Source organism: Mycteria americana, chromosome 1 (genome assembly GCF_035582795.1).
Source record: "Mycteria americana isolate JAX WOST 10 ecotype Jacksonville Zoo and Gardens chromosome 1, USCA_MyAme_1.0, whole genome shotgun sequence".
NCBI classification, from domain to species: Eukaryota; Metazoa; Chordata; class Aves; order Ciconiiformes; family Ciconiidae; genus Mycteria; species Mycteria americana.
The window spans coordinates 58,574,243-58,594,764 of NC_134365.1; the positions used below are offsets into that span (position 1 = coordinate 58,574,243).

The window sequence follows — 20,522 nt, forward strand, 5'->3', positions numbered from 1 at the left end:
AGGAGCAGCCGGAGGGCCTCAGAAACCGGGAAAGGTCGGGGGGGCCGCCCCCGCCCCGCCGGTGAGTGCCACCGCGACCCCCGGGGGCGGGCAGGGCCGGGCTCTGCATTGCCCCGGGGGCTGCCGGTTCCCTCCCAGCCGGCTGGAGGAGGGAGGGAGGGAGGGAGGGAAGGTGCAGTGGGGTGGGGAGAGCGCTTCAGACACACCTGCCGGGGCGGCGAGACGGCGGCGCGGAGCGGGGCGCGGAGCGGGGCGCAGCCCGCCCGGCGGCGGGGATGGCGGGTAAGGGGCGAGCCCCCGGCCGGGAGCGGGGGACGGGCGCTTCTCCCCGGGCTTGCGGAGCCCTCGGGGGCGGCGCAGCCCCGCTGTGCCCTCTCCCCGGCGGAGCCTGCTGCCGCGCCCGTCGGCATCGCCCCGCGGCGGCGGGGGCGTGGGTTTCGCACGGACTCTGGGGGGGTGGCGGCGGCGGGGTGTTTGCTCGTCTTCTCCTCCTCTTTCCCAGCCACCTCCTCAGGGCTGGCCTCCGGCTCGCCATTCCTCGAAGAGTGCCTTCGGGCTGGCCGAAAGGGGAAGCGCTGCCTCCCCCCTGGTCCCCCGGCCTGGAGGGGCTGCGGCGGGCGGGAGGAGGGGCACCCCGGGCGGGAGGAGGGGTACCGGCTCCCAGACCCCTTCGCCCTCTCTTCTCTCTCTCTGCCGAGCCTGCCTGGGCCGAGAAGCTGGTCGAGAAGCTGGTCGCTGCTTGCAGAGCCGGCCTGGGTTTCTCGGAGAACCTCCTTGATTTAAAAGCATAAATCTGCTGCCGAGAGGAGCGGAACTCAAAACAGTGCAACTTCTGTGACCTCCTTCTGCATACGTGTGTCCCTGTGGCAAGCGAGCCTGTCTCAAATGAGAGATCAGTTTCTGCAAGGAATGAAGTTTGTTTTCTGTATTCAACCTGGGACAATCCAAATCTGTATTGGTATTTAGGCTCCTAAGCCCTTTGGTGCTGGAAATCAGACACTTGAGTATCTTTTGTGGATTCAACAATTCTCTTTTCCTGTTATCCTTCATCCAGCAGACCCTGAGCCTCCCATATTTCTACTTGGAGGATTAACTTCTGCACAGCTCTCTCAGCCACCCTCCTTGCTGTGCTGGTTGGCTGGCTGAAATCGCATGATATCATTCTCACCACAAGAAAGAAAAAAACCAAAACCCAAAGAAAAGAAAAAAGAGTGGGAGATTTCCTTCCCTCTGCCTTCATGCAACGTGAACCTCTACGCTACCCCTGGGGATGTTTGTGTGGCTGGGGTAGGAAAGCTGGACTTGATGCTAGCACTAGAGTGGCAGGTAACGGTGCACACCGTGGAGGAGAGATGGCTTTTAGGTCTCAGAAGATCTTTGCTGTGCTTTGCCTTGCCAGCTAAAAGGATTTGTGCTGGCCTGTGAAGGAGATTCATTTCTCAAGTGAAAATAGATAACGCTGGTTGAGTTGATACACAGCTGGGAAGAGAGGCCCTTGCACATACCTGCTCCATCGCAGCTTGTAGGACTTAATGGAGCAGGTTCACCACTGCTCTAAGGGTTTTCGGTCCACTGACTTCAGGGGGTCTCTTTATTTGGTTGATGGAGGGATTGCCTTGTTGCTACCTATTTCCAGGGCTCCACACAGATGTGTGGAAGATACATGAAAGATATGCTTCTGCGATTCCCCTTTGGCTCCAGTACCTGTAGCCAAGGTGCTCCATGGGACGGTGCCCTTGAGAACGTCAGTTTGGTCACCAATACTTGGGGCATGCACAGGGCAAATGGATCCCCAGGGAAACCCTCCTCTCCAACCCCAGTATGAGAGAGCACGTCCCAGGCTGTGAAAACTTTGGTCCTGAGAGTTTCCTGTTCTCAGGGATGGGGAAAAAGGGAACATGTGTGGTGGTTGGGGGGATTTAAGAGTGCTTCAGGGATGAAGATGACATCTTCCCTAGACTTCCTACTGTATGTGGTCCTAACTCCTTCATGCACCGCTGCCTTCTGCCTCCTGCATATCTGAGGTCCTGAGTGGACACTCAAGATCTCACTGGACCTATTTGTATGTAAAATGGCTTCTGATGTATCTGAGTCCCATTTGTAAGACTACCAAATCTTTCGCAGGATCATACCTTGACTCATGTTCTCCCAAGGGCCTACTCATACCTTTTACCCTGTGCCCCTCCATCATTCCTCAGACCTTCTCTTTCCTTTTATCCTCCCAGCCGTGGAGAATGCCCCTCTGCAAGCCTGCAGCCTCTCGGAGCAGGAGGAGGAAGAAGACACCATCTGGGAGAAGATTGAGAGTGCACGGCACCAGCTGACCCGCTCCCTGAACCCTGCGAAGCTCACCCCATACCTGCGCCAGTGCCGCGTGATAGATGAGCAGGATGAGGAGGAGGTGCTGAATTCATGCCGATTCCCTTGCAAAAGCAACCAGACAGGTGGGAGAAAGCATGAACTTGCACTTAGATGGGCCTGGTTTGTGGTGGACAACCTGGTTTTAACACGCAGTGGATGCTACCCAGCATGTGGTGTTGTGGTCTCCTGGTCCCTCCCACTGCAGTGCTACCCCGGCTTTGTTGTTCTCTGCGATGCTCTGCACCCTCTCATCCTCCGTGAGCCTCCCCCTGGGTGCATGCAGACGAGGGCAGTGCTCCCACCCCATTCCCTCCTCCAGCCATTCCCATTCTTGTGGATGGAGGCAGAACTGGTGGAGACGGTATTTTGTATCATGAAGCTGGTCTATGCTGTTTTCTCTCTGGTTTGCAGGGAGTTCATCCTAGCTCTTTATCCCTTCTTCCAGGTTACCTGATGGACATCCTCCGGCGCCGTGGGAAGCGAGGCTACGAAGCCTTCCTGGAGTCTTTAGAGTTTTACTACCCAGAGCACTACACCCGGCTAACAGGGAGGGAGCCAGCCCAGCGCTGCTCTATGATCCTGGGTAGGGGCAGGGGCTCTGCCCTCCCTGCAGCTGCTGCTGGCATGGGAAGGGCCAGAAATCTGTGCATGTGCATGTATAAAGCCCTGGTTCATGCTACCTGTGTGCGAGGAACCCTGACAGCTCTGCGCTCTGGATCTGGAAGGGAGGGGACCATGTGTGCATGTGTGATGGACCGTGGTGCCGTAAGCCTGGGACAAGAAGGGCTGCAAACCCACAGGGGAGCTTGGCACCTCTTGATGGAAAACAGAGCGTTGGGTTGCTTTTTTTGAGGTTACCCCTGTCTCAGCAGCCAGGACCTCATTCTCCTTTGTCTCCCCACAGATGAGGAAGGTCCTGAGGGACTAACTCAATTCCTGATGATGGAGGTGAAGAAGGTGAGGGCTCAGCGGAAGGAGCACCTGCTGAAGGAGCACCAGCTCCAGGTGAAAAACCAGGCATTGGAGCAAGAGCAGGCCCGGCTGGAGCAGCAGCTGCAGGAGCTCCTGAAGGTGCAGGAGCGTTGCCAGCGGCTGAGAGAGGAGTGGGACACCAACAGCGTGGAGCTGCTGAGGCTGAAGGATGAGAACTACATGATGGCCATGCGCTATGCGCAGCTCTGCGAGGAGAAGAACATGGCCGTGCTGCGGAGCCGGGACCTGCAGCTGGTGGTACGGCCCCAGGGAGCGTGGGAGGTGGCGGCGGGAGGCGGTGGGGGTCTGATGGCTGAGAGGGATGCACACAGATGTCCGTGCGTGGTGGCCTCTGAGTGTGAAGGAGCTGATGGCAGGCAAGACGTGTTGGGGTGTGTGCCCCTGCTCTTGATGGGGAGCGTGCCCTGAGCAGGACAGAGCATCCAAGTCATGGGCATGGCATGGGAGACTCACTGTCCTGGGGCAGCTGGAGATACATCACCAGCTCCTGCTGCAGCTGGAGATACATCACCTAGAGGAGCCAGAACCAACTCCTCAGAGGAGCTGCCAGGGCGATGCCCTCCCCGGCATCTCTGGGCTCTCTCAGCCTGGCTGTTGATACCACGAGATGCCCTGTCTGCTCCTGTACATGCTCGCTGCCCTGTGCTGCCTGCTCTGCTGATGGGTGCCTGCGCTGTGTCCGGGCAGCACGGGCACGCAGCAGGCAGCTGATTCGGTCAAGCTGTGTGTTTGTATTTACTCCTTCCGCGGCAAAGGGCTTGCATTTTCCTCTTTCTAGTGAGGACGGTGGCTGCGCAGCTACCTGCCCACGGGGCGCTGGGTGCGTGTGTGCTGCCTGGAGCTGCCCAGCCCGCCTTGCCGCTCATAGGAGTGTTTTGACCCAGACTCCATCCCCCTCCCGCCGCTCCCCACCGCCTCCTCGTCTCTCTCATGACGTTTGGGAGACTCATGCCGCATACCTGAAGAAATTCGTGACACTGCACTCCGGCTGCCAAGCTCTCACCTCCAGCAAACACGCGCCCATTTCCTGCCTGGGCAAGGACAGCCCTACCTTGAACCTATTAATAACCCAGTTTCTTTGGTGCTCCGCTGCCTCCTGGCACTCCCCCCACCAGTCTGGGCCTGGCCCTCTCACGCAGCCCCGCAGTTACCTTTCATTCCTCATCTTGCTCTGCCAGCCCCGGGATCCTCCCCTGCCTTTTATCCAGTATTCCTGCCAATGCCAGCTCCTCTGGGCCTCTTCTGAGCAGGGAGCCGAATTGCTTGCGGGTGACTGTGGGGCGGAGAAATCCCCCTGCAAGCGGGGTGGGCCACCAGGTCCCAGCCTGCCTTCCCCTCCTGGCTCCAGGGTCCAGAAGTGACCGGTCACCGAAAGTCGTATTAGGTGTTTTGGGCAGATTTGCAGAAGTAATCCAGTTCCCAACTCCCTCCTTGGCAATTTTGGCAGTGCTGCTTAGTGCTCAGTGGCTTTGATAGGTTTCCCCTGCCCCATTTGCTCTCAAAGCCTTACCTGGCTGTGAAGCTCTGGTTCTCTGATCAACCTCATCAGTCGTTACAGATCTGTGAGGACCTCCCTTACTCCTAAAAGCAACTGACCTCCCCTGTCGCCAGTGACATGTTGGTGGAGGGGTGTGAGAGCAGGCCAGGGTGTGATGATACATCTGTGGTACCCTGCAGCCTCCAGCAGCTTGAGCCTCAAACGCTTCCTAGGACGGAGGTGACCTCCCCGCACTGGATAGCCTCCAGTGGATTTTTCTGCTGCAAATTTTGTTTCTCAGCTGTTCTAGGAAGTTCTAGCTGTGCTGGGAAGCCTTTGAGAGACTCACAGCTGCTGGCCCTGGCAGCGCACCGGAGATCCCTGGTCCACCCAGGGTCAAGGCCAGCTGCACTGAGGATGCCCCAAAGTAGCAAGAAAGTTGTTGCACCAAGAGAGGATCCTGAGACTGAATGTGCTTACACAAGTGCATCTTCCTCCTTTTCCCTGCAGGGAAAAGCTTTTTAGTGCAGCTGTGCTAACCTTAGCCCAATGGTAGGATAGTGCTTCACGTGGCTGCCCAGCCCTCACTTTCCTCACCTCTAGACCCTTTTTCTGCCCGGTGTCCTCTCTGCTTCACTCTCCTGCTAAGGCAGAGGTGCAGGGCCGTGTGTGCCAGACTATGTTTCTTCCCTTGGTTGCAGGTGGACCAGCTGAAATGCAAGGTGGCCAGCCTAGAGGAGGAGTGCAGCCTGCTGCGGAAACAGGCGTCTGCACCACCGCAGCGAGAGGCAGGGGAGCGGGGCCACCCCGACACCGTGTCCGAGCTGTGGGCTGAGAACCAGCGGCTCACGGCATCGCTGCAGGAGCTGCAGGGCATGTTGCAGGTACCTGGCGGGGCAGGGCAGGCTCCAGGTCACCTCCTTTCCTGGGGCACCCCCAGTGCTGGTGACACGGGCACTGGAAAGATGGGGGAAATCACTGTCCCGGGCTGGCCTGTCCCTTCCTCTGATCTTACCGCTTGGCTGTGATGGCTGCCATTGCTTCTGGGTCTGGGTAGTGATGGGTCCTTGTTTCCAGCTCTGTGACTCTCTTGGATGTGCTCACAAGTGTGACTTTGTGCCTTGGAGTGCACAGGGGGTTAATGCGGGAGTGATGATGGCAGTTGTGCCAGTCTGCCTGTCACTGCCCTGGTCTGGTGCTCCCTCGGTGCTCGTAGTGCAGTGATGGTACCCTGTCACCTCCTAGACACCCGGCGAGGGCCCGGTGCCAGGCTCTGAGCAGATCCTGCTGGACATCCTGGAGCATGACTGGAAGGAAGCACAAGACGACCGGCAGGATCTCTGCCAGAAACTCAACTCCCTGCAGAACGAGCTGCAGTGGGCTGAAGAGCTGAGGGATAAGGTAGAGCATCCATTACTGCCCCTGTCCCCGCACACAGAGCGGGGCCTGGAAGAGAGGGGAGGGAGGGGGCTGGGAAGGCACAGCAGTCGCTTTCCGAGAGGGCTAATGCTCTCTGCTCGCTGTTGCCAGTACCTCCAAGAGGTGGAAGATCTGCAGCTGAAATACCGGACGCTGCAGAAGGACTGTGATCTCTACAAGCATCGGATGAACACAGTGTTGCTGCAGCTGGAGGAGATCGAGAAAGAGCGGGACCAGGTGAATTGCTCTCCTCCCTGGCTCTCCACCTCCCAGCAGGACCAGAGCTTTTGTCTCTGCTCTGGATACGCCCTCCTTCCCCAGTGGATCTTCTCCATCCATGCCAGGGTGGGAGGTGGGGATTAGTAGTGCAATCCTCTGCCTTTTCTCACTCAGCCTGGCTCCTTGCAGGCAATCCAGAGCCGTGATGGGGTGCAGCTACAATACTCCCAGAGCCTGATCGAGAAGGACCAGTACCGCAAACGCGTGCGGGCCCTGGAGGAGGAGAGGGATGAGCTCCTAAGCAAGCTGAGCCAGGCAGAAGGGCTGAACAGCACACTGGAGGCACAGCTGCAGCGGTGCCAAGGCAGCCGCAGCCTCAGCAAGGTGAGGGTGGCTAGAAAGGAGGAGGAATAGAGAAGACAGAGGGGTCAGGGCTGATTTCTGGGGGACGCAATGGGATGATGGGTCCCTTCTCTCCCAGATGTGCAGCTCTTCCTACTCCCTCTGCTCCAACCTCAGCAGCACCTGGAGCCTCATAGACAACCCTTCCAGCTTTACCACTGGACTTGTGGATGTGTTGGGGGTTTCTGCTATCCCGTTCCCAGGGGACTCGGCCATTCAGAGCATGGTGAGCGCTTGACCATGAGAGGCTGACCCTCAGCTGAGGGCAGTGGGGACCCACGCTGCTCAAGAATGGCACAGAGACATTGGAGCAGGTTCATTGTGGGGCTGTGACTTGGTGGAAAACTGGGCATGGGGCGGTGTGTAAGGTGGGAGCAGATCCCAGGTGCAAAGCTGTGTTCTCTCAGTCTCTGACAAACTGGCCAACACTGCACCAAAGTGTGCAGCACTCAGCTGAGTGGGAGAGAGGGGCAAGCGAAACTCTCTTCATCCCATATAACACCCTAGAAATCAACAGCCTCATGTAAGATGTTATCCTCCCCAAAAAGCTGTTTAATCTGCATATGCTGGGAGAGAAATCCGAGCTCTTTTGAATCCTGTAGCAGCATCATATTTTTTTAAGGGAGTCAGGTTCTTTCCTTTGACTCTTTGAACCCTCATCCTAGAGCACCCTAAAATGGGCAGTCCCACAGGTTACTCACACCTCTGGGTGTGCAATGGCTAAAAGTGAGATATAATGATCAAAGTTGGTTATTCCCTTCATCTGCTACTACTCCCATAGCTTGTACGTTGTAAAAAGTTGGGGATGCAGTGTCATGCATCTCCGTCTGTGCTCTCTCCTTGGGAAAACAAGGTGTCCCTGGGTGTTTGGAGGGATGTGGATGATCCCTGAAAGAGGCATGTGGTACCCTAGGAGCTGTCTGCAACCTAGCCCAAAGGGAGGGGAGAGGTGGTGCTGGGTGTTGGTCTTACAGGCATCTCTCTTTCACTCTGCCCAAGGAGGTGACTCCTGACAGTGAGAAGGATATCAACCGCCTTTCCACCTTCCCTTTCCCCCCTTGCATCGGCTCCATCCTCCGGCGGCAGCGGGAAGATAGGTGCATGCCCTACAAAAGGTGATTGGGGGGGGCTGCTTGAGTCTGTGTCTCCTCTGTGGGGGTTGTGGGGGCCAGGGAGAGCAGGCTGGCAGGGGAGGGGGGAGCCTGGGGTGGGGACTGAGAGTGGGAAGGCTGGCTGGGGGGGATGCTTCTGGGGAGTGGGGGAAGGCTGTGGGGATGGGGTTGAGAACGGGATGCAGACAGGCTTTGGAAAAGCTGCTGCCTCACAGCTCACCTTTGTGTCTCCTTTGTAGCTTGTCCTGTGGCTCCTTTAGCAGCATTGAAGATGCAACAGGTACCAGGGTGGGGGCTTTCCCCAAAGGGCTTAGCTAAAAAGGAGTGGTGGCTGTGGGGAGAGGGGTTGGACAACTGACCCTCCCTCATGCCTTTGGTTTGTGCAGCTCACTGTGAGGGCTCTGCACCCGTAGCAGGGTGCTACGGATCCACACGTTCCCCCTGCTGCTATGCCAGGCACAGCAGCTGGCAAAGCTGGCTTTTCCTCTGCAGAGCAGGTAGCTATTCACATCAGCTCTGTTTAACTCGCGGAGAGCTGTGTTGATGGAGAACTTGATGTGGAGTTGAGGGAGTAGGTAACAGAAGAGAGAAATGCCTTCACCCTGGGGTGTTATTGGTTCTGGGCGATGGGTTGTAAATCTCCTGGAGTGGAGCTCCTGGTGCTGGCAGCTCCTGTGGTGGGTGCTGGTGGCTGATCTCCGGGCACATCTAGGTGGCCCTGGCTGCTGCTGCCTTCTGACTGAAATGCTGATGAAGGGAGCGAAGATTTGCTTGTTCTCGGGAGACATGGGAAACCCTTTCCAGGAGGGTGACCGTTCAAAGCCTCCCTGCAGCCTCAATTTCCCAGTCAGATGCTAGAAAATGCCCAGGAGGAGGTGACAGACCCTTGCCACCCCAAGAACGTGAGCTCCCTGCAGCGCTCGGAGAGGTGATGTGCCCCCTCTCTCCCTCTTGCTCTCTTTCCTAGGCAGTGGTTTTGCTAGCACCTCGCTTGGGGCCTTCTCTTCTTCCAGCAGCACCTACGCCAGGGTGAAGTCAGAGATCTGCTTGTCCACGCTTCCCAGCCGCGAGGAGGTCACCAGGAGGTGACTGCTGCTCTCTGAGCTAGGCACTCGGAGCCCGCTGCTTGGGGGGGATGTTTTGTGGTGCTGGGGGACCACGCTTGGGAGACCCTTCCTTTCTGCTTCCCCCCTTGCGGGCTTTCTCGCTAGTGGGAGAAGAGAGAAATGAAGATCCTATAGTCCTTGCTTCCCAGCAGGATTCCAAATTTTCATGCTGTCCCATTTGTCACAGCAGGGGTGGGGATGTTGCCCTGGGCTGGACATACATCTGTTGAGGTAGGGACAGGACCATGGGAGCCCAGCTTGGCTTCGGTGTTGGGGCCGGTGGGATGGAAGGGGCTGTGGGGGTTCGTAAGCTCTGTGTGCGTGCCCTGGTGATAGCTGTGAATCACGAGCTCTGTACCGCAGTGCTCGGTACAATAAACACCCTGTAGCTGGATACAAGGCGTGGGGGACTGGTTCTTAGGAAAGGCAGCAAACCTCAGTTGCTGGACTTGGCGTTTCTCCTTGCCAGGTCACTGGTGGTACAGCTCACTAGCATGGGTCACCCCAGCAACCCCTCACCCCAGGAGAAGAGGCTTGGAGCAGACATCTCCATCCTTGGAGGGAACAGGACAGGGATTTACGTCCAGTGGGTCAAGCCAGGCTCACGGGTCGAGGATGCAGGACTCAGGGAAGGGTGCCGGCTCATTGAGGTGAGTCCGGGAATGGGGTCACTTTGTGGGTTTGCAGGGCACCTGGGATGATGCAAGGAGTGTGGAGTGATCCCTAGTGCAAGCTGGCCTCTACCCAGCTTGAAGTCCACCTCCATTTCTCTTGTTTCCCAGGACTGCTCCCTGCTTTATGCAGAGCTTTATGCAGCACAAGCACCCATCCAGGTCTCATGGCACTCGAGTGTACCTGTGCCTGTAAAAATGCTGAGACCTTCTGAGACACTTCCTTCAGCTGTGAGAGGGGAGAAGTAAAAAGGAGTCACACAATTAAGATGGCAATATGGTTATATGTCCCTGGAGTTGTCTGTCATCTTGTCGTATTTCAGAGCAGTTTGCATCCTGCATCCCACACATGCCCATTGCGAAGCAATCAATTCTGGAGCAAGATTTCTCAGGCCTTCGTGACCTTCCCGCGCTATAGAGAATAATTGCTCTGAAGAAAGCTCCTGGAGGGAGGGAAGGGCATTTGTTTTGGCAAGAATGACACCACTTGAAATACAGTTACACTACTTGAATTAATATCCCACCTGTAACTGAAAATAAACCAGCTCTCCCGCCCACACTCCCACACGCGTTCATGCACACGTTTGCTTTCACAGCAGCCCGGCATCTGGACTGGGTGGTGGCTGGCAACAGGTATTTCAGAGGCAGAGAAGGGAACCAGAGGCAGACTGAGGATGCTTTGTCCTCAGGTAGAGCTTTCCCTGGGCCTGCCTTGCTCTGTAACATCTCTTGTGTAACCCTGATGGGTGAGGGAGCTGGGGGGGAGCCTGCTCTTCCAGCCCTTAGGTCTAACGGCATCAGGTCCTTGCTAGCTGAGGGTGCCATCGTTGAAGGAAGAGGTGCTTTCCCTGGAGAACTGCACGCGGGAGGTCGCCTACCTGAGCCTGCTGCATTGGGATGAGCCCTCTAGTCTCGTCTTTCAGCTGGACCTGGAAGGTAAGGCCCTGGCAGCTGGGTCTCCTTTGAGCCTGAGCTCTCTGCCTCCCTTTCCAGACCCTCCACCCAGCCCTGGAGGTAAATCTCAGTTATTCTCTCTCCTCTCCTGTTTGGTCCTAGGCCACCATGTCTGACACAGGGGTTGGCCATAGCTCCGGTAGCTTTCCCTGTCTGGTGTGACTTGTGCATCCTCTGAGTTACAGGACGGAGGTACAGACCTTCTGTCTGTTTGCCTCCTCTGCACCCCCCACCCCAATCCGTAGCATCACAGCCGTGCCAGGGACTTGGCTATCTTATTGGTGACAGTTGTCTCCTGTGTCCCCACCTGCGGTGACCTGTATCTCCTGCTCTAGGCTACCAGCCTCTGCGGGAAGCCCTGGGAGAAGGGAAGAAGTTTTCTGGAGACTCATTCTACGTACGCACCAACTTGTCCCTCCTGGAGCTGTCAGACCCTTACGCTCTGTGCGTCAAATGTCGGGAGATCCTCCACGTCACGGACACCATGCACAAAGGGCGGCTGGAGTGGTACTGCTCCCGTGTCGATCCCTTGACCATGCGGGACCTGGACAAGGGGACAGTGCCCAACTACAGCAGGTAACCAGGGTGAGGAGGAAGGCAGGGGGTACCTGGGGTACCTGCCCCATTTATCTCTGGTGAGCATCCCCTAGGAGTCCTGAGGGGTGCAGACTGGCCTCTCGATAGTGTGGGCTGCCCGAGCCTTGTATGGCGGACCAGTGCGGTAGTGTTTGGGTGCCCTTGAGAGACTGGGAGGTTGAGTGAGGGCTTTGATATGCCTGTGCTTCAGCAGGTCTCTGTGGGGTTTGGCAAAGAGGGTCACAGCAGGCTACTGTCCCTGGGGGCTCTAGAGTTGCTTGAGTGCAACCTCTCTGTCTTTTCAGGGCTCACCAGCTTTTGAAGATCCAGGAGAAGGGCCAGATGCTTGGGCAGCAGAGGGGCCACAGAAATAATGTAAGCCAAAGAAGCCAGCAATGAGAGCAGTGTGTGTGTGCCTATGGCCACCCCACCACCTCGGCGTGCAGTCTGCCCCACTCTGCTGGTAAACCAGCTCGTATAGAGGAGGCGGCTGGGTTAGCAAGCAGAGCAGGGGCTTATAGCCCAGGCAGTATTACTGCTCTGTGGCTGCTTTCCTACCCCCTCCCCACTTCCCAGACTGAACCTGATGGGCGGCAGACCCGGTCCCATGCTTTTTATATGTGTGCTCCGTCCCCTTTGCCTGCGGGTGTTCTGCAGCCAGCTCTGTGTGTGTGTGTGAAATGGTCTGTGCTCTTGGCCTTATTGCCCTCACTTTCTCCTCAGCTAAAGAAACGCGCCTTGGACCAACTGCGCCTGGTGAAATCCAAACCGCAGAGGAGCCCAGAACAGCCCCCTCAGCAGCTGTGGCTGGACCCCTGCTCAGGTGAGCTGTTACCCCTGCACCTGGCCTTGGAGACCCAGTCATCCCTTGTTGAATACTGAAGGGACATTGGCATCTGGGATGCCTCAGCCTCTCTACCCAGGATCCCTCTTATAACTCTGCTAACGGGATTTTGGGAAGCCTGTGCATATTTAAAGACCCTGGTCCTTTTCCCTGGTTTTCTGGGGCTTTCCATTGCTTCTGTGGTTCTTGGGGTCATCTACCTTTTTGTGGAGAATAAACTGGTGTGTAACTCAAGGGAGTCCCAGGAAATGGGCAAGGGGGCTACAGCTGGGGTATCTGCCCATGAGTGAGTGTTGTAACCAGGGTAGGATCTCTCCTGGGACGTAGGATGGTTGGTAGGTGCCTCCATGAGTCAGGATGAGGGGATGGTACAGGAAGAATGGGATGGTCTGTGGGCCCGTCACAGGCTAGTCTCCCATGTTCTCACCTTTGGCTTTCTCTTCTTCATTCCTGTCTTCCAGACCCGGACATGAACCTGAAGCCTTACAGCCTGGTGCGTCCTGTGGTGGTCAAGACACCTCGTCCTGTGGTGCTGTCACCTAACTGCATTGCACCGCGGCTCATCAGGAACCTGCTGGACTTGCCCACCTCTCGCCTGGACTTCCACGTGTGCCCAGCAGGTAGGTAGCAATGAGCAGTTGACATGTCCAGGGCTGTTTTAGGAGCCTGTGGCTGAGTGAGGTCAAGTACACAAGTCTCCTACTTCCGAGGGCTGCTTTCCCCTTTTACCTCCTGCCACTTCTTAGCCATACAGTGGGAAGCTAAGATGTTGCTCAAAGAGGTCACTTCTGTGGAGGCCTTGGTCAGCCCAATTCAGGGCAGAGGTACTTTTAGTCTTGGAAGTGTGAGATGTGGTCTCATGGGACTCTTGGAAAGCACATGAGGTGTCCCTTCAGTGTGGGGGTCTCTCAGTCTTCCCAGACAATACCTCTTGACAGGTCACCTTTTTGGGCTGAGTGTCTGCAAGGCGTTCCCTCCTATTTTTAACTGTGTCCTATCCCTTTGGCCCACAGGGAAGCCAGCCCTCCTTTCTGGTCTCCTGGGGCATGGGGATCCTCTCTTTTCCCTTGAGTGGGTGGCGGTGGCATTGCCTTGCTGCTCTGGGTGGCTCTTCCCAGAGATGAAACCCCTGGCTGAGGTGGGACCTGCAGGTTGACTTCATACCAGCTCTTCCTCCCCAGGAATGAAAGGATCCAGCCTTAGAGCTGTTGTCCCCTTCCTTCTGCCAGCAGTGCGAGGCTGACACACCGCTGCAGAGGCTGCTGGGGTTGCTGGAAAATTCCCATAGGGAATTTTCGCAGAGGACAACTCCTTTCCTCCTTCCTTCTCCCTTCTCCATCTCTCTCCTTTCTCCGTGTTTAGAGTTCTCCCTTTGCCAACTGCAGGACTGAAAAATGAGTCGGTGTATTTTTTTTGGGGGGTGGTGATGGAGGTAGTGAAAAATCTCTGGTTTGCTGTAGAAGAATGGTTCTGCAAATTTGGGCCGCTGGGCTCCTTACCTGAGTGACTTGGCCATATATCCTGTCCTGCTGAGCCCTCTGCAGGGTCCTCCTCACATTGCATGGGGACATGCTTCGAAACCGTTACTGTGGCTGGGGACTTTACACCGAGGGCAGAGGTTCTGCCCTGTCAGTTTTGCCTGTTGTGAGGGAAGGAAGGTGATCCGGGAGCCCCGAGCCATTTATTTTTTTCGCTGCCTATATTTTCCCTTGGAGAACTCCCCAGCCAGGGCAGAGTTAGTATAAGCCAGCCCAGCTTCCACAGGAGCCTGCTGCCCCCAAAGGAAACAGACGGCTTTGCAGGATCCAGCTCTACCTGGGAAGTACCTGTGCCACCAGGCAGAGGTAGCAGAGGATGCCCAGACAGCCTGGGGCTTGGGAGAGCTGGAACGTGCTCTGGACCCCATTCCAAACATGCCTTCTCCTAAATACATTGCTTTATTTCTATCTTAGGGCTGAGCAGCTCCTAAAAGCCTTGTTAGGTTCCCTGCTCGTGTTTCAGTGGCAGTGTGGGCAGCTGCCTAGGGCAGCGCGTTCAGCAGGGAGAGCCCGGCGCCTGCTTCAGCCACGCCGGGCTGCAAAGCCTGTGGCTGCCAAGTGAGGTGTCTGTATGTGCGTTGTCTCGTCTTCTGGTGGGAGTTCCCAGGGGCACTTCGACCATGCTGGACCTCTCTGTCCTGCCAGCTCTGCCCCCAGTTCTCTGTCTCAGCATCACCTCTCTGCTGCTCTCCTGCCTGGCACTGGCTCGGCTGCGGGGTGCTCTCCTTCCGCCTCTGAGCAGGGGGAGCTGGCTCAGGCTGCCACCAACAAAAGGAGGTTCAACTTGCCCCCCATCTTTCTCCCACTCTCCCATGCCAAGATGCACACTCCTCTTGCTTCCCCAGTGCTGCCACTCTCTGAAGCCATCTACGAGCCCACAAACCCTGCGGAAAACCTACCTGTCAAAGCAAAGTGATTATTTTTCTGCCATACTGTGTTACGGAGGGGGCGGGACAGTGTGGCAGTGGGGAAGGGGGGATAATGGCTGTGAGCTGGCTTAGGCTGCTGCAGTACTGCAACATAAGTGCTGCTCTTGCCCTGCAAGGTGTCTTCAGCTGTGATATCTTGCTTGTTCTGTACGCAGAAAGCTGCAGGAGATCCATGCCAACATGTAATGTTGTATAATTAGACTCGCTCTCCAGAATCCATAAACAGCGAACTCGATAATCATCAGCGCGGCAGCAAACGTGCGGGATCTGAGGTAGAAAGTGCATGCAAAAGGGAGAAGGGGCTGACGTCTCCCTTTTCATATCTCCTCTTGGCTTGCAGAGAAGCTGGCAGAAGGGGATCCCAGTGCAACCCACACTCAGGAGCACCCTGTGTCTAGAACTGCCCCCCAGGACCGGAGGGAGAGCAGACGAATCCGCATGATCCGTGAGGGGATGGAGAAGGTGCTGAGCTGTTTGGTGTGGGGAGAGAGGGCCAGGATGGGGCATGCTGTTCAGATTGGAGGAGAGGAGGGGACAGCTGAGTGGGGGAAGAGGGAGGGTGGTGTGGTGAGAAAGAAGGAGCTGCTTGCTTGGGGGCTGTGTAACTTGGAGGGTGTTTTAGATCCAGGTGCTGTGGGGTTGTGGAGCAGCAGATATGGACTTTTCCCTGAGTCTCTGTTGAGCTCAGGTGAAAGAAGTGGCAACTGGGGATTCGTGGGGGAGGCGGTGGGAAATGCCATACGCAGAAGTGACCTCCCTGCTCTCACATTTCTCCTCTTTGCCAAAGCATCAACAGCTCTACTCAGGGCAGACGGAGAAATGTGGGGCTGTGGATGACAATGATGACAAAGGGGATGTGAAGATGGGCTGTGGCTGAACGAGGGGTCCGGTGGGCTCTTGGGTTGGGTTGGCGGTGATGGAGTGGGTGACCCTGCTCGTTAATTCTCCCTTTCCCTCTTGGCACTGTCTGTAAATCCCACATTTAATGGAATTACTATTGGAAAAGCAATGATATTTCACAGTATGGGGTTTGATTTAATGTAACTGTCAGGGGCTGGGGTTATTTTTTCTCCATTTAAATCAGTAAATCTATTCAATTTCCCTTCCAGAATAAACACTGCCTGCTAGAGCTGGGAGTTCAGAGTGTGAGGGATCTAATTAAAAGTGAAATATACCCCATCATTATCCATGTTGAGGTCACCGAGAAGAATGTTAGAGGACTCAGGTAAGAAGAGACGGAGTGGCATGGATGAAGGGTATCGCAGGAGGAGAGAGAAGCCCTTGTCTCTATTCAGAGGGAGAGACAAGGATCAGGGTGAGAGTACTTGCTGTGTGTGTGTTGGGGTTGGCCGCTGTGAGGGGAAAAAGGGCAGGAAGAATCGGCTTTGTGTACGTGTGGGGGACTTCCTGGGTGTTTTTGCCACCCCATCTCTCTATGCCAAGGGTAATGCTCATCCCTGTGTTTTCCCCAGGAGCTTGCTGGGGAAGGCGGGCCAGCGGGACTCGGAGGTGCTGAAGGTGTGCCGCAGTGCGGAGCAGGCTCTCCACACTCTGCCGTGCTCCTGGGCCTGTGTGGAGCCCCATGCCTGGACCCACGCCGAGGAGCTGCCCAAGGTGGTTCGGGGATGCATCTTCCAGGAGCAAACCCGCCCGCTGTGGATCGAGGAGGGTGACGACTGAGCTGGGGGTAGCAGAGCGGGTACTGCCAGCTACTGTCCCCAAGAGATGTTCTCGGAGGCCCCTGCCTCCCCAGGCTCCTCCAGGTAGCGTGTCTTTCCTCCCTGAGGGGACGTTAGCAGCAAAGGCCCCCAGGGGTAGCCTTTCTAGTCCCCTTGAGGCCACCAAGAGCCAGGGAGTAACACGTGCTGCCTCCCACGTCCGAGGTTTTTGTATTTTATTGGCGGGATGTCTTCCACTGTCATGGTGGAAACAACCCTCGTGGTCTGTTGCCCATCACTTTGGGCTGCCCTCGTCTCTGGTACGTGATCAGATTGCCAGATGGGGAACGTAGGGGAACTGTGTGGGACCAGGCTGTGTAGGAGCATATCTCACGCACATTTGAAGCCCTTCTCCTGTCACTTCCGTCTCCCCTGCCCTGCGGCACTGTGTGCTCCAGGTCCTCTCTTCCCCTGTCTACCTCGCCTCTGGCCCCATGGCTCGTGTGCCAGTGCCCTGCCGCGGCTGGAGTGACACTAAGCTTGCAACAAACCCTCGTTTTATAGGAGCTGTACTCTTTATTGCTTGTAAATTATTAATGGAGCCTTTTATTGGCAAACTGCATATAAAGGAGAATTAAATACCATTCATAATGGGAATGGGTGGCAGGCTATGGGCTTGTGTGTTACTGGGAAAGTTCAGGTGATGCACGATGGGGTATTTTTCTCCTCCTCTAGCTGAGGCCCAGCTGCCCAGCCCTCCGGGGAAGGAGGGAGCACTGCTGTAGGGCAGCAAGAGGTGTGGGGAGAGGACAGGTTGAGCATGCCACAGACCTAGCTCCCCCCCGTTTCTACTTGCACCCTGTTTGTCAGTCCCTTGCCTCTCCCTAGTGCTGATGTTGGCCAAGTTGCTCTGGGAAAGCCAGGGAAAAGCTCACTTGATGTGTCTGGCTGAGGTCCCTAGAGCTTTGCATCCCTCCATGCCCTGGTTATTGTGAAGTGACAAGCCAGCTACCTCGTCTTCCTGGGGGACAACAGTGAGACTGAGCCCAGCCACGCTGCCGGGACAGCGGGGATCTTTTTGCCCCTCCAGTGGGGGCTGTTCTCACCCTTACATGGGGCCGAGTGCGGGTTCAGACTCTGGCAGAGGGAAGATGGAGGGTTAAGGTAGCAGCAGCTGTGCTCACCCACCCTAGCATGGTCCTGACTCCTTAACCAATCGCCGCTACCAGCCCTGCTATGGGAACGGGGTGCCAGGATACCCATACCACCACGGACAGGTGGTGGTTGTGGTGGTAGATGGTCTTTCCTGGGGCATGCAAGAGGGAAATGGAGTCTGTGGCTCTGGGAGGCTCCGTGGGGCATGAGGCCAGGCAGAGGGCTGAACCCACTGCTCCTGGGGTCAATGGGAGAAGATGGGCAACCAGCCCCAGAGAGTCAAGTCCCCTCTGCGTCCTCTTCGCCCCTGCGACTAGCGCACTGCTAGTGCCATGCACTTTCGAAGCTCTGAGCAAAGATTAACTTGCTGATCCTCACGGGTCCCCTGTGAGGTGTTATTTCAGGCTCTAAACCAGTTGCCTGTGTCTTTTATGAGGACGAGAGTGAATGGAGCGGGGGGTGGGTAGGAAAAAAACCAAAAAGATTTTAACCTGCAGTCACTCAAATGTAGAGCAAAGTCCCAGCTCTGTCCTGGAGCAATGCAGCTCTGCTCTGGGGATGGGGGAACTGGTGTAACACATGGCTCCAGATGAAAGCTCCCAAATGACATCCACTCCAGGGGATGCAGCCCAAGCATCCCGGCACAGCCAGCCCCCTGGGAGGGTGCTTGCCCTGCAGGCAAACAAAGTGGGACTTTTGTTGAGCTGATGAGAAGACAAGTCCCAAAGCAAGCTCCCATCCACCCTGGCATGGATTTGGAGATTAGAACCCGCATCTTTGTAGGGAAAAATGTAGCGCTTGAGTACCCAGGGAAAATATTCCACGTGAGGCACTCTGATTCAGGGCTTGACAACTCCTCCTGCCCCTGCTGGCACTGGGAACCATCCCCAGCCTTATAGCCTAGGCTGAGGGTGGTTCAGAGCAAGCCCCCCCATTTTGGGTAGTCAGGCTGTGCTCCCAGCTTGGCACCTGCTAACCCCCCCCTGCAGATAAGCAGACGTCCCCCAGCACCTCCCTGGGCCGTGGAAGGGCCGCAAAGGAAGGCTGCTGGGAGGCAGGTTGGCAGGACCCAGCTCTCCGAGCAGCAGGCGGCACTGCCTCGCCTGCTCCCAGGCTTCTTCCAGGCCCTCTCTATCCGTCTTGTCTCCCCTGAGGCTTTCAAAATCCAGCTTTAACTCGTTCTGGACACGGGTCAGAAGCGGGGCAGAGGGCTCCAAGGCAAACATTAATGATCCCCCCCGCTGCCCCGCACACCTCAGCCCACCTTTTTTGTACCTCTGGGGGGGTGGCTGCCTGCTCGGAGGAATGAGTCACGGGTTAGGTAACAGGCAGAATGCAATTAGCAGCCCTGGGCACCAATTACCAGCTGTAACAGCCTTGTGCAAGCCCCTGTAATGAGTCACCGAGAGCAAGATTTCTCTCTCCAGGGAGGGGATCGGCAAGGTGGCATGTGTGTCACCCTGGGAAGTCGCCAGCCCCTTCCACGCTGTCCCGGCAGAGCTGCAGCAGTCTGGGGTCTCTGTCCCATGTCGTGTCCGTCGTCGTCCGTCCGTCCGTCCGTCCCCTGCCCCGCCCCCCCCCGGGGATGGGTCAGCCAGCCCACCCCAGGGCAGGACTGGGCACCGAATGGCCCCCCCATCCCTGGCACCCCAGCAGAAAAAGGTGCCTCACAGCGCAAGCAGCAGGCTGTGCTCACCTCTAGCATTGGGCATGTTCTGGTTTGTACGTGGTTTGGTCTGACCTGTTCCGCTGCCCGGCTCTGTACAAGGTAGCTTTGAACCGTCCGTATTTCTATGTCTTTTGGGGACATCGCTAAGAATCCTCTGCCTGTGTCCCCCTTTGCATCCCAGATGATTTCCTAGGCCAGGGCTGGGAGGTGCTGCAGGATGCTTGGGAGCCATGCAAGCTGCCTTTACAGCTGCCTGGGGCTGCCGGCATGTGGCTGAAGCACTCGGAGAGGTTAATTTCTGGTTCAGGAGCAGTGGCTAGCCATGGGAGCAATCCCAGTATTTAGCACAGAGGCAGTGGATCAGTCATACCAGCTTCACATCCCTGCAGTAATGTAAGGCCTGAAGGTGAATGACACCCCCCCCCCCCCCCCCCCCCCCGCCCCAAATCAGTGTAAGAAAGCATCGCTGTTCAAAGGGATCTAAAAATAAAACCTGCAGGGACCCTCCAAAGGGATATGGGAGACACTCTGGAGATGTTCTTGCTTCAGGGGAAGGCTAGGAGTCTTGGAGACTCAGAGAAATATATGGGAGGAGGGACAAGAAGTGGATTCAGTAGTTTCTTCCTTGCAAAAGAAAAAAGTTGTAGCCAGGGACAGGGCTGGGGTGAAAGTGTGTGTGTGAGCACACAGTTTTAGTCCTGTAGGGAGGTCTTCCCTGCGTGCCTGGAAAGTGTCTGTGTCTGGACACATGGTGGGAGTGTGGAATAGAGGGACCCCGATCCCTGCCCTGACCCGTTTTCTAAGGTCCCATGATCTGACATGTGCATGGGGGGGCTCTTTGCCACATGGAGCCATGTGTCCCCCCCATTTCCCCCAGGTCCCTATCGTATTACTTTTTATTTTTATTTTTTTTGGTATGCTGAGATTGGATGCCCACAGCTTGCAGCTCCCTGAGGAGGTGCTCTGATTTCGGCAGCTTATGTGGAGCACTACATCCTGCTGTCCCCATGCTCGCTGCCACAGGGAAGCTGGGGTGGGGGTGCGGGTATCATCCCCCTCCTGGGCTGGTTGCCTCTCTGTAAACCCCGGCTGCTCTGTAAAGTGGCCTAGAGGTAGCATGAAGGGGACCTTCATGGTCATCCACCCCATATCCACCTGAACCAGCAACAGCATGTAGCAATCTGTGGTGCTGACCCCAAAATTTCCTGTCTGCAGTGGTCTTTGTCTTGGGAGGGGCTCTCATGCCTTTTGAGGGTCTCTGATATCCCTGTCCCTGGGGAAAGCCTCCTCCGTGCAGGACTTGCTCAGCTACCCTCAGCATGCTCTGTGTCATGGCCCTGGACTGCCCTCCTGGCCTCGTCACCCTTACTGGGAGCCGGAGGGCTGGGGTGAAGATGGCACAGAGGAGATGTACAGCCATGCCTGCTGGTGGTGGTGGT

The 20,522-nt window shown here is 56.5% G+C and overlaps 1 protein-coding gene across 3 annotated transcripts; it reads left to right on the forward strand.

Annotated features, from left to right (window-relative positions):
• The first annotated feature begins 235 nt into the window (after positions 1–235).
• Positions 236–16,903, forward strand: CARD10 (caspase recruitment domain family member 10). 3 transcript variants are annotated; one of them, XM_075501138.1, is made up of 21 exons: positions 236–282; positions 2,226–2,444; positions 2,807–2,944; positions 3,266–3,591; positions 5,533–5,715; positions 6,077–6,232; positions 6,362–6,487; positions 6,659–6,853; positions 6,951–7,097; positions 7,871–7,986; positions 8,223–8,263; positions 8,951–9,068; positions 9,559–9,739; positions 10,573–10,696; positions 11,050–11,290; positions 11,596–11,665; positions 12,014–12,113; positions 12,596–12,754; positions 14,942–15,063; positions 15,711–15,826; positions 16,074–16,903. In XM_075501138.1, the coding sequence occupies exons 1-21, from the start codon at positions 276–278 to the stop codon at positions 16,279–16,281; spliced, it is 3,093 nt and encodes a 1,030-aa protein (XP_075357253.1). In that variant the 5' UTR covers positions 236–275; the 3' UTR covers positions 16,282–16,903. The 3 variants fall into 3 exon arrangements, with proteins under 3 accessions (XP_075357253.1, XP_075357262.1, XP_075357269.1); XM_075501147.1 differs by lacking the exon at positions 6,951–7,097; XM_075501154.1 differs by lacking the exon at positions 236–282 and having other exon boundaries at positions 2,315–2,401.
• Positions 16,904–20,522: the final 3,619 nt, after the last annotated feature.